General features: G+C 38.9%; 1 protein-coding gene across 2 annotated transcripts in view; it reads right to left on the bottom strand.

Moving 5' to 3' along the window:
- GALNT9 (polypeptide N-acetylgalactosaminyltransferase 9) overlaps positions 1 to 13,174 on the bottom strand; it is a 581,478-nt gene that overhangs the window by 488,248 nt on the left and 80,056 nt on the right. For both annotated transcript variants that reach the window (XM_056821944.1, XM_056821945.1), the window contains exon 2: positions 7,205 to 7,385. In XM_056821944.1, coding sequence (XP_056677922.1) covers positions 7,205 to 7,385 — 181 coding nt within the window. The remainder of the gene's footprint in view (positions 1 to 7,204; positions 7,386 to 13,174) is intronic.

Genomic DNA, 13,174 nt, shown 5'->3' on the forward strand with positions numbered 1-13,174 from the left:
CCATCATTCGGATCATAGACTCATAGATTTAAAGGTGGTAGGAGCTCCAGCAATCATCTAATCTAGGTTGCCCATTTTACAGATGAGCAAACTGAGGCTTAGGGATATTGGTAGTTTGCCCAAGGACACACAGGCAGTATGTATCAGAGGTAAGATGGGAACTCAGCCACTCTGCCCACAGAGTCAGTGTTCTTTTCACACAACCCCAATTCACCTCCTTCTTTGAAAATGATCCATGAGATTTGGAAACTTGGACAGGCTCCCTGTGTTGTCAGTGGCCCCCAGGACTGTGGTTTTGTCATCACTCAATTTCTCCTGAGCTTTGGGCTCTTGCCCAGGACACATTGCCAACCAGAGCTCATCTTTCTCCCAGTTTCCATCTCCTGGGTCTGGTTTCCAACTGTCTAAACCAGTGGAAGGAATTTTACCGAACCTGCCTCCCACTCCCTTCCAGAGCCCGGAAGCCATGCTTGGTTAAACTTTATTAAAGTGCTTTTGAACCCGCTTAACAAGGTACTTTATTTGAGTTTCATCTCCCTTAAGGAACCCCAGGGAAGCTTTCAAGCAGGAGATAATTATTGGAAATTAGTGAGGGATTCAGACTTGTGTGGTGAGGAGGTAAGACTCACGGGCATCTCCACGGCATGGCACTCTAACCTGCCTGATTCATGACTCTCTGTCATTAAGGGGATAATCAGAACTCACAGTTCAATAGCATTTGAAGTTGAAGGTTTGTAAATGCGTTCCTCACAACACTGTGAGTTAGATGGAATGAAAAACATTACCCCTATTTTACAGAAGAAGAAACTGAGGATCTGAACAAATAAGTGACTTGCCAGTAGATTTGGTATCAGAGGATTTGGGTTTGAATCCTATGGGTGCCACTTAACAACATCTTGAATCTTGAATAAGTCATTTCTCCTTCCATGACCATAGTTTCTATCTGTAAAATCAAGGGATCAGACCGGATGGCTCTTGGGGTCCCTTTCTTCCAGTAAATCTATGACCTTTTGACTTCCCAGAGCCTTAGTTTCCTCACCTGTAAAATAAAGGGGTAGGATTAGGTGGCCTCCAAGGTTCTTTCCAGCTGTGGATCTAGAACCCTTTAATCTTGAGTTTCCCAGGGTTACCCAGCTAGCAGGGTTCTAGGTCTCTCAACCCCCAAACCAACATTTTTATCATCATACTATGACAGACTACACTAACATAAATCTTTTAGTTCTTTGTTGTAGGGCAACTAGGTGGCTCAGTGTATTAAAAGCCAGACCCAAAGATGGAATTCAAATATGGCATCAGTCACCCCCTAGCTGTGAGACCCTGGGAAAGTCATTTAACCCCCATTGACTAGCCCTTACTGCTTTTCTGCCTTGGAATTGATACTTAGTATTGATTCTAAGACAGAGGGTGGAGGTTTAAAAAATATTTTGTTGCTAACATAATTTTCTCAGTTTCAGGGTTTCCTTCCTTGATATAGTTCATGGTTCCATCATTTTTCAAAAACATAAACACAATGTGTGTATACTTGCATGAAAATACACATGAAGATACGCATACATCACATGTATTCTCCACATGTATATACACACGTGTAAATATTATGTCCCTATATACATGCATGTGTGCATGCTCAATGTACTTTTGGTTCTATACATATTTTAGGAGAAGGGAGGTTCTGGTCACTTCTTTTTTGCTACAGAATTGAACCATCTCCTTTTCTGGTGCCACTTGTCTATAATAATGCCTTCTATACTACTTATTGTGGACAAACAAAGCTATAACTAACAGAGTAGATGGAACTGGGCAACAACAAGTGGGGGCATGCTCTCTCCTCTCAGCAATCCTATCCCTCCCAACCTCTAGCTGGTTACTCCTGGGCTTTCCCCCTCCAGACCTCACGAGGGCTTAGGTCAGAAAGCTCACTTTGGTCGTACCACTTGCTGGCACTCATTCAACTCTTTTTACCTCAGGTGGAAATATTTCAGAGGTGTGAGTTTGGCAGCAAATCATCCCCCTTGAGAACTCAGCTTATGCCTACCTGGTATCTTTCCATCATCTTTGAGAATCCGGCTTTGTGGTCCTTTTGGAATCATTATTGTGTGTATTAGGACTTGCTGCTACTTAGCATCATGGCGTTAAAGATATGGGTTATCATGTCAGTGAACACAATTGAGATTGAACACTCAATCCTGTTTGGTATTCAAAGCCCGTTATGGTCTTCTCCTTTCTATTCTTATTATAATAAGATTATACCATCCTGCTTTGCTCCCTACCCTCCATACTCCTCAGTCCAGGGACAGTGGCCTCCTTTCTCCTGAGCATCTTTATTGACTGTCACCAACCCTAGGATTCTCTACCTCCTCATGTCTACCTCCTGCCTTCCTTGGTTTCTTCAGGTATCAGCTAGAATCCCATCTTCTGCAAGAAGACTTTTTTCAATACCCATTAATGCTAGTGCCTCCCCTTTATTGATTAGCCACAATTTATCCAATAGAGGATTTGTTTATTTTTAGTTGTTTGCATGTTTTTTCCCTATTAGAAAATGAGCTCCTTGAGAACAGGAGTGGTGTTTTGCTTTCCTTTGAATCCTCATTGCTTAGCAATCATTTAATAACTGATTATTGGATGGGTGACTGAAAGTACTCTACACTATCCCCAGTAGCATCAGCCTATCTTCCCTTTCTCCTCCTTGATTTTAGACTCAGATCCTTTTCTTCCATAGCACTTGGACAAGATACATATATCAATGGAATAACTTGATGGCTGCCCATTCAGCTATGTGTCATAATCTGGTCTAGATTACTCATCCACTTTGTTTTTCCAGTGTGAATGATTATGCCGATGTCTCTTATTGCCAAGGATTTGACTGAGGTGTATCAAATTGCAAGGCTTGGTAGGAATTAGAACAATCCCATGCTCAAGCAGAATCAAATCTGTCTTTTTGTATGGACTTTACACAGCACATCATATACAACATTGGTAAGCCTATTTAGCAAATGCAACTCAACCAGTCTAATATTTCACTTGATATAATATAGCTGACACTTGAACACAGTTACCCCTCATTTTAATGAACTCCATGTATAAACTATGTGAAATCATCTAGTCTATCCAATTTCCTTTACATTATTAACAAGAGATCTTTTGTCAAAGTTATAACTAACAATTTTGAAACCTGAGGCAAACATCACAAAAATATGCTTTTGAGTTATTTTTTTCAAACAAATTCAGTTGGGAGAGAGGAGATTCCAGGGCACATGGCTCTAGAGAAGGGGATAGGGACATTGAACACAAAATCTTGAAGCAAAGGGATAGGAACCATAGGATCCCAGCCTCCATAGGAGGAAGCTATATAACACCATAGATCATCTCTTGGGATGATGCTATCCAGTCAGAGAGAGCAGAACAGAACTGGCCCAAGGCAAAACTCACCTGGGGAGACACAGCTAAGGGATGGGGGGAGACATAAGCATGGTATTTAGCAGCTTCCTATTTTAAGTGATTATACTTGCTAACTAGGTGCAAAGCTCAATTATTTCTTAGCTGCTAGAGAATGTAAATGCTGTTTGCATCCTCTAAATGTTGGTGCCCTGGAAAAGGTTCTGGTCATTGTGCCCTAGTTCCAGTCTTGTCATTTAATGTCTGCCTAAAGGTGTCAAGTGATAGGGAGGTCATTGCCTCCTGGGACCACCCATCTAATTTTTGGACAGCTCTAATTATTAGTAATGCTTCTGCCAAACTTAAATCTAACACTGAAAATTCTACCCCATACTTCTAGTTCTACCCTCCAGGGATAAGCAGAACTTTCTATGCTAACAAAGTTTAAGATCTCATTCTTTCAAAACTGATAAACTTCATAGCTGATTGGCAGTGAAAGAACAGAAGTTAATTTAGAAAAGGAAGAAAAGAGTGCAATTAAAGAATTTTAAAAATAACTTCATTAAAGACAATAAAGGAAGTTCAGAAGGAGAACAGATAAATAGGACAGCTTAGAAATTAACATGTAATATTATGTACTTTAAAAATATAAACTGTCTATAGGCAGAGTCAAATTATGAATTGGGGGCATCCATCTAGCAAAACTTTCTCAATATTCCTTTCCTAACACCTTTAAAATAGAGCCCCAAATCAAATTTTGGACCAGCAGAGATCCATAAAAAAGATCAGGCTGAGACTTTTTCTGCCCTACAAAAACGTAAGAGGTTGCATGAGAAAGTCTATAACACCTGAGTGGAGCCCACATATGCAACAATGGACCACAGGAGCAGCAGCAACTTGAGGAACTCTCAACCTAGAGAGGTGTGTCAGACAACTAGTCATAAAGAGATTACAGGGGACCATTTGCTGGAACTGAGTATAGCTGGGGATAATTGGCAACTCTATTGCCCAAGTGCAGTTCTGGGTCACAATTCCTGGGCAAACAAATGTGCTAATTGTCAGTCACAAGGGGGCAAGGGCCTGGGTTACAGTTCCAAAGCAAAGAGGTGGCTTCAGGGAACCAAAGGTCCTTCCAGGATAAAGACTGGAGTACAGACCAGGAAGTAAGTGACAATACCTGCCCTAGGATCACACTACCTTGGAGGCACCAGAAACTTACAGAATCCCAGAACAAGCTTTGTAAAAAGCAACACAAAAAGCCAGAAGCCTGAGATAGTGCCTCCATACTCCTACGTGAGCAGAGACCAACTTTAATAATGTTCACAGTTAAGAAATAGGCTAGAAAAATGAGCAAACAACAGCAAAAATTTGACCCTAAAATCTACTACAGTAACCAGGAAGATCCAGGCATAAACTCAGAAGAAGACAACAATAGGAAAGCACACACACACACACACACACACATACACACACACACACACACTTAAAGAAAAATGCTAGGTGTATCCAAACATAAGAGTAATTCCTGAAATTTTTAAAGAAAAAGATGAGTTTGGTAGAGGAAAAATTGGAGAAAGAAATTAGAGTGATACAAGAAAATTATGAAAAGATAACTAGCAGTTTGGTAAAAGATGCACAAAAATGTACTGAAGAAAAGAATTTTCTAAAAAGACAGAGTTGATCAAATGGAAAAAGAGGCATAAAAGCTCTCTGGAGAATATACTTCCTTAAAAATTAGGACAAGTGGAAGCTAATGACTCTAATCAAATACAGGAAAAACAATAAATCAAAATCAGGAGCATAAAAAACATAGAAGAAAATGGGGAAATATCTCATTGGAAAAACAACTGATATGGAAAATACATCAAGGAGATAAATTTAAAAGTATTGTATTACCCAAAAACCATTTTAAAAGAAAGATCTTAGACATCATATTTCAAGAAATTACTAAGGAAAACTGTCCTGATATCTTAGATACAGAGGGTAGAATAGAAATTGAATTGAATTGAATTTGGATTGAAAAGAATGTTGAAACTAAACATATGAATGAATTTTTAAAATGACCTCTCTGCAATTGAAGATAAAAATTTTACATCCAATCATCTTTAGCAAATATTTACTTAAGAAAATGTTTGGGTCATTGTTTTCCAAGTTAAGAATAATTAAAAAAAAACAAAATATTGAATTAAGAAAAGAGACAAATGTGATTTTAATTAGGTTTGCAAGCATCAGTTTATAAGTTCTCTGCCCTCAGGAAGCTCACAAACTACTACTGGTGATTAAGGGCCCCAATAATGAAATGGATAGTAATTTCAATTGTATTGCTTATCCTTTTATTTAAGAAAAATCTGAAAAGACTTACATGAAGTGATATGAACTAATTATTCTCATCAATTCAGAAATCCAAGACCATCCCAGAGCCTCATGATGAATACCATTTGATCTCTGAGAAAGTACTGATGGAGTCTGAATGCAGACTAAAACATACTATATTTTCTTTCTTTCTTTCTTTCTTTCTTTCTTTCTTTCTTTCTTTCTTTCTTTCTTTCTTTCTTTCTTTCTTTCTTTCTTTCTTTCTTTCTTTCTTTCTTTCTTTCTTTCTTTCTTTCTTTCTTTCTTTCTTTCTTTCTTTCTTTCTTTCTTTCTTTCTTTCTTTCTTTCTTTCTTTCTTTCTTTCTTTCTTTCTTTCTTTCTTTCTTTCTTTCTTTCTTTCTTTCTTTCTTCCTTCCTTCCTTCCTTCCTTCCTTCCTTCCTTCCTTCCTTCTTTCCTTCTTTCCTTCCTTCCCTCCTCCTCATTGACCTCCTTCTCTTCCTCCTCCTCCTCCTCCTGTCTTCTTTTTCTCCTTGTTATTCTTGTTCTTTTCTTCCTTCTCTTCCACAAAGTGACTAATAGGGAAAGATGCTTTACCTAAATTGCACATGTAAATCTGTATCAGATTATTTATCATCTCAGGGAAGGGGGGAAGGAAAGGAGGAAGTGAAAGAAGATCAGAAGAAGGGAGAGAATTTGGAACTAGAAACTTTTTTAAATGAATGTTTAAAATTGTTTTAACATGTAATAGAGGAAAATAAAATATTATTTTTAAAAAATAGCTGCTTAGCCTAGCTGGTAGAATGTAAGCTCTTTGGAGACAGACCTTTCCTTTCTTTCCTTTTCCTCTCCTCTCCTCTCCTCTCCTCTCCTCTCCTCTCCTCTCCTCTCCTCTCCTCTCCTCTCCTCTCCTCTCCTCTCCTCTCCTCTCCTCTCTTCTCCTTCCTTCCTTCCTTTCCTTCCTTCCTTTCCTCCCTCCCTTCCTTCCTTCCTTCCTTCCTTCCTTCCTTCCTTCCTTCCTTCCTTCCTTCCTTCCTTCCTTCCTTCCTCCCAGTACTTAGATCAATGTCTAACACATAGTAGATATTTAATAGATGTTTGTTGCTTGATTGACTATTTAAAGATGGAATTCAGTAGTATCTGGAGTAGTCAGGGTTGTCTTTCTGGAGAAGAGAAGCTTGAGATGGACCTTGAACAATGGGTATAATTTTGTGAAGAAAAGAGTCAAGAGAAGAGTATTCCAGCAAGGGAAAATAACGTCTGTAGATACAGGAATAGGCACAATTGGAGGGGAACATGGAAGAGGCTTAGAAACAGAGTTTTCTTTCCAGGAGGATAAAGGCTGCTGAGCACACTACTCTGACTCTCACCATCTGGTACTGGCAACACAATCTAGTAGAATACCATCTGGTAAGAAAGCAGGGACCCTCAAGGGCTAATGATTGTCCTTTAAACTTTCTCTCCCTTTCTCCCCTGCTCTTCCCCAACTCTGAGAGGAAAGTATTGACTTCCACTTACTTTTTGGGTCTGTAGTCTGGGATGCTCCTGTCGAGAGAGATCCGATCACTCAGCTGGGCATTGTAACCATACTCTTCGTATTTGGTTTCAGACTCATGGCTGTCATCTCGGAGTGTGGCTGCCATGCCACCCTGGCCTAGTCCTCCTGGTCCTTCCACAAGACCCATGGGCTTGGCTAGACCTAGGAAGGGAAGACAAGAATGAATACCAGAATCCAGCATTATTTCTGCCTCCAAGCATTAGGGGATGGAGCAGGACTTTGTAAAGTAGTGAGCTAAGCAGTGTGGGGTATGGTGTGGATCTCAGTTTCCCCATCTGTAAAATAAAAAAGAGTTGGTTCAAATGATCTCTGAGGTCTCTCCAGATTTAAGAGAAGGAATAAGCACTTATTAAGTGACAACTATGTATCAGTAACTGCTAAATGCTTTACAAGTATTGTCTCATTTAATTCTCTCAATAACCCTGTGATCTATGATCAATTTATACATAGACATTTAATATTTTTATTTTGAACTAGAAAATCATTAACATACTTAAACTGGGAATCTATTATACAGAGCTTATTTTTAAGCTATATTAAATTTAATGTAATAGATTATAAGCAATATTAAATTTAATGTAGTATTTCCAATACCATCCATAAGTCCTAATTAAGTTCCTACTATGTGCCAGATTTCCTGCCATCCCAAGAAACTGAATAGCTTCCATTTGAGTTGTAGGAAGATTCTGAAGATCATTTGGGCAAGATAAGATACCAATTTCTTGAGTTGAATTGCCAAACAGTCAAACTCTACTGCAAAGAGGATAACTCTGGTGGGCTGACCATGTTATTTGAATGCCAAATACATGTTTTCCTAAAAGGTTCTTTTACATAGAAGTCACACAAGGCAAGAGCTTATGCAGAGGTCAGAAGAAGCAATACAAGGAATTTGTCAAGGTTTCTCTGAAGAACTTTGCTATCAGTTGTGAGACATGGAAGACAGTGGTACAGGACTACAGAGCTCTCAGTATTATGAATGAATCATATGAGCTAATTGCAGGAGAGCAGGGAATAATAAGAAAAGGAATTGGCTCCGTTTACCTGAACTTTGGGACTTGGAACATTAGCACAATGAAGAAGAAATGTTTTGTTAGCATGTAAACACACTTTATAAATGCAACTTGCATCATAGCAAGAGGGCTAGACCTTGAATTAGAAGGTTTGAGCTCTGGTCCTGGTCTTACCCTTGGTCCTACCATCTTTCTCTTAGCTTCAATTTCTGTCAAATGAGGATAATAATTCAACCACTAGCTTCAGAGGATTGTTGCAAGGAAAGGGTCTAATGCTTCTCAACCATTTTCCAGGCTATCTCTCCAGGCTTATGATACATCATCTTCCCACTCCCCCATCCCACTTAGAATAGTGCTGTGGGTTCAGGGCCTGCCCTGCCTATGGCTTCAGGGATCCTTGTCTAGGTGTGGCAATGAAAGTATAAATAAATGATGGGAAGACAGTTGAAAGTGTCAACCTACAGCTAGGCTTTGCACAGAAATGCTTTACTAGGCCCAGGGTTGGCTTTAATTTTATACACCCCTCCCAAATGGTTACGTATTTCCTTGGCACACAGATTCATTATTCAACATACAGGTTCTTTACAGATAATTGGATGTGATACATTAACTTTTTAACAAATTATTTGATTAACGTTCTGTGATCATTCTACAGACTATGTTCCTATTGATTCTGACAACACATGCTAAGCTTTTGCAAATGATAAATGTTTTCTCATCATGGGGAGGATAGCTAGAGGTCAGATCTCATTAACCTGTGAGGTGCTTGGACTTGTGTACTATCTAAGACAAATCATTTGTTACTTTTAATAAAATAGATAATCAATCAGGAGTTCTTAGAAGACAATCAACTAACACTACTGCCCAGTTGAGGAGCAAAGGGTAATGGAAACAATTCAGTTTTAGATATTCTTTAATACCAGGCTAATTGTTTTTCTAATGTTTCACTGGGGGTTTCCAAGACAGAGTTTACTTGGTAAAATAAGTCATTGAGAAGGGTAATTAATAAACTTGCTCAGGAGAGCTTGTTCTAGGCCTAAACATGGGATGGGGAATTCTGAGTGCAGTCTTATTAAAAGTTTAACCCATAAGAGTCTTTAGGTTTGATTTTCTAAGTGTGATCTTTTGGTGATTAACATTCTGGGAGTATAATGTGGAATATTAATATTAATCCTGCAAGTATTTTGCTCTCATATTATTTTTCCTGAAGCTAGGGAGAGAACAATAATCATAGCAATTCCAAAAATAAGGGATGTTAATGGGAGAAGTCACATGGGGGGGGGGCTGAGTAGGTGTCTCCATCCTTCTTGAGGGCCACTTTGCAGCTGTCGGTTTTCATGAGTGACCGTGTCGAACATCATGGCTTGATGGCCCCTGGAAGCACAATAGATAGAACTCTAAGACTTTGAATCAGGGAGATGAGTTCAAATTCTACCTTAGATGTTTACTAATTGTAATCTTGGACAAGTCACTTACTCTCTGTGGGTCTCAGTTTACTCATTTGAAAAATTTAGGGACTGGTCTTGAATACTTCTAATATTCCTTCTAGATCTAAATCTATGACCCTTTGATCTGCCAAACTTGACTCCTAGATGTTCTTTGGAATTGATAGTCCATCTTTGAGTTCTGCACATTTGTACAAGCCACCTTCCCTTTCCCTCATCATGTCTGCCATGAGACACTTCCTCATCATCTCTACCTTTAAGAGGGCTCAACTTGTTTGTGGGTATTTTAGTCATTTTTATAGCATAATTCCAAATTATTGTTCATAATGTTCAGATCCATTCTTAGCTCTACCAGCAATGAGAACCAAAGAATTTGAGCAAGTCTGAGAAATCTCTAATGCCAAACAAAAATGAGGTATTAGGTCCAGAGGTTCACTCCCTCTACATTATTCAACCTTGCAATCAAATCTGAACTGTGACTTACTCCCAGTTTATAAGATGTCTACATTTTACAAGTTCACAGAGTTTATCAAGATGCTTCTGTTTTGTTTTTTTTAGTAGATTTTTTTCATTTTATTCTAGTAACAAATTTACACATAAATTTTCCAAGGCTACATGATTCATGTTGTCTCCCTCCCCTCTTCCCTCCTCCCTCCCAGAGTTGACAAGCATTTCCACTTGGTTATATGTATTATCATTCAAAACGTATTCCCATATTACGGTATTCACTTTGTAAGAGAATAATCTTATAAAACCAAAACCCCAAATCATATACTCAAATAAAAGTGATAAATCATATGTTTTCTTCTGCATTTTTACTCCAGCAGTTCTTTCTCTAGATATGAGAAGCATTCTTTTCATGAATCCCTCAGAATTGTCCTGGATCACTGTATTACTGTTATCAGCAAAGTCTATTACATTTGACCATCCCATAATGTTTCGGTTACTGTGTATAATATTCTCCTGGTTCTGCTTATTGCACTCTGCAGCAGTCTTTCCAGTTCTTTAGGAAATCTTCTGTTTCATCATTCCTTATGGCACAATAATATTTCATCACCATCATATACTACAATTTCTTCAGATATTCCCCAATTGAGGGACATCCCTTCAGTTTCCAATTTTTTGCCACCACAGAAAGCACAACTATAAATATTTTTGGACAGACAAGTCCATCCCCATTCAATGTGCTTCTTTAAAAGCAATTAAATCCAGGACTCTAAATCTTCTTGGGAGAGAAATTGGTGTTTGAGAGTTAATGTGAGTTGCCTGCTTAGGTTTTAAAGGAACTACTGTCAGGATGACTGGGATCCTGAGAGAGGCAATTAATGAAAATCACAGAAGCCCAATTTAATACTTGGGAGTGAGAGACAGTGGATATAGGAAAATATCTAGGCAAAGATGGACACGTCTCTACATGGATGCCTTGCCCACTCCCTCTGTACATAATTTAACCTTGCAACCAAATCCAAACTATGACTTACTCTCAGCTTATAGGATGTCAACATTTCACAAAGTTCACAGAATTTATCAATGTCCTTCTTTAAATGTGCCAACTGAAACTTCATTTAAACACATACACACAACCATATATTGCTTGGTATTTATGTAAAGTTTGGGGAGGTTACATTTGGTGGAGAGCAGAATAATTATAGGGCATGCAAATTGCTCCCACTTCTCATTCATTTTTCCTTTAAATATTGGGAAAATGTAATTACACTATTTTCACATCTGTCTCTACTTCTATTTGCATTTTCCATAAAATGAATCCATAAGTAACACATTTCCAAATTATGACTGCTACACATCCCAGACCAGGGAGGAGGGAGAAGGGAAGAAATTCTTCCTTTGGCGAACTGGACTTCCCCAAAATGCCTACTCAGATGGAAATTACTGTGTAAAATCTTCAGTCATGTGCATCTCAGCATTGTAGAAGCATTGCTAACAATTTGCTTCATCATAGGGTCCAAACCCTTCAAAATTTACATTTTAAGATTTTTGTGATCAGGTCACTTGTCCCCTGTTCAGTGGCACCTCCTATAACTGGATGAGTACTCCCTTTTTTTTTTCATTTAGGCTGATCTCCCCTTAATAAATCAGACTTTTTGCTTCCTTCAAGTTTTTTAAACCCTTACCTTCTTCTTAGAATCAATAGAATGTATTGGTTCGAAGGCAGAAGAGTGGGAAGGGCTAGGCAATGGGTGTTAAATGACTGCCCAGGGTCACATGGCTAGGAAATGTCTGAGGGCAGATTTGAACCCAGGACCTCCTGTATCTGGGACTAAATCTCAATTCACTGAGCTACCCAGCTGTCCTTTTCTTCGAGTTTTTGCTTTTAATGTCCCTCTCACCAGGAATGTCTCCTCCCCTCTTTCCCTCATTCCAATTCTACCATTCCTCCTAGGACCAAATAAATCCTTTGATCCAGTGATTTTGCCATTATACAGTGATAATAATGATGAGGCTGAAGATATGACAATTATATAGTACTTTAAAGATTTATGGTCAAATTGGTCTTCTTACTCTTCTTTCTGTATCACATTCCATCCAGCCTAATTTAGACTATTACTAATTTTCCTAAATACAAAAAGCCTCATCTTTAGCCTGTTATCTGAGGTTCCTTTCAAAGATGGCATCCACCACCAAGCTCTATCCTGTCCCCACATCTTGATTAGCGATCCACTGGAGCTTCCATGAATTTCTCCAGTGCTTGGGTCTTACCATTTCCAAAGTCTGCTGAATTCTGAAACAGTGACTATTAGATTTCAGTGATTGTAAACCAACCCATCCTTGAGCAGTTTGGAGTGTCAGAGATTCAACTCCTTTCTGGATAATTTTAGGTTCAGGGAAGGCATTGAACCTGACCATGGAATTAATTCTTTGAAAGTACAAGGGAGGGGATGACATGTTTTATGATGCCCAAAGCTACACAAATGCTCATCCAATATGTCTATAGTTTATATTCTCAATGAAATAATCTATCTTGGCTAGACAGGGTGACACAAGCCTGTAATTCCTTCTACTGGGGAGACTGAGACTGATGGATTATTTGAGCTTGGAAGTTCTGAGTTTCAGTAGGGCTAAAGCTGATCAGAGATGTGTAAAAAAATCGGCACCAATATGGTGAACACTCAGGAACAAGGGGACCAACAGGCTGCCTTAGAAGGGGAAACCTGATCCAGGTTAGAAACAAAGCAGAACACAACTTTCATGTTGACTAGCAGCAGAATCAAGCCTATGAGTGTCTGCTATACTTCTAATCTGGATGAGATAGATACCCAGTCTCAAAATGTGTCACCCCAAAATCCATAATCCATCTTGTATATATTATACATGGCTGCAGTACTGCTAAAGGGTCTGCTCACTATGAACTAGGTCAGTGATGGTAAACCTTTTAGAGTCTCTTTGCCATGCCCCCCCAAAGTGCCAGTTGAGCCCTGCCTACCCCCTTAGCCCAGACAGGGGAGGGAAGAAGCTC

The sequence above is a fragment of the Monodelphis domestica genome, chromosome 3 (assembly GCF_027887165.1).
Source record: "Monodelphis domestica isolate mMonDom1 chromosome 3, mMonDom1.pri, whole genome shotgun sequence".
Classification (NCBI taxonomy): Eukaryota; Metazoa; Chordata; class Mammalia; order Didelphimorphia; family Didelphidae; genus Monodelphis; species Monodelphis domestica.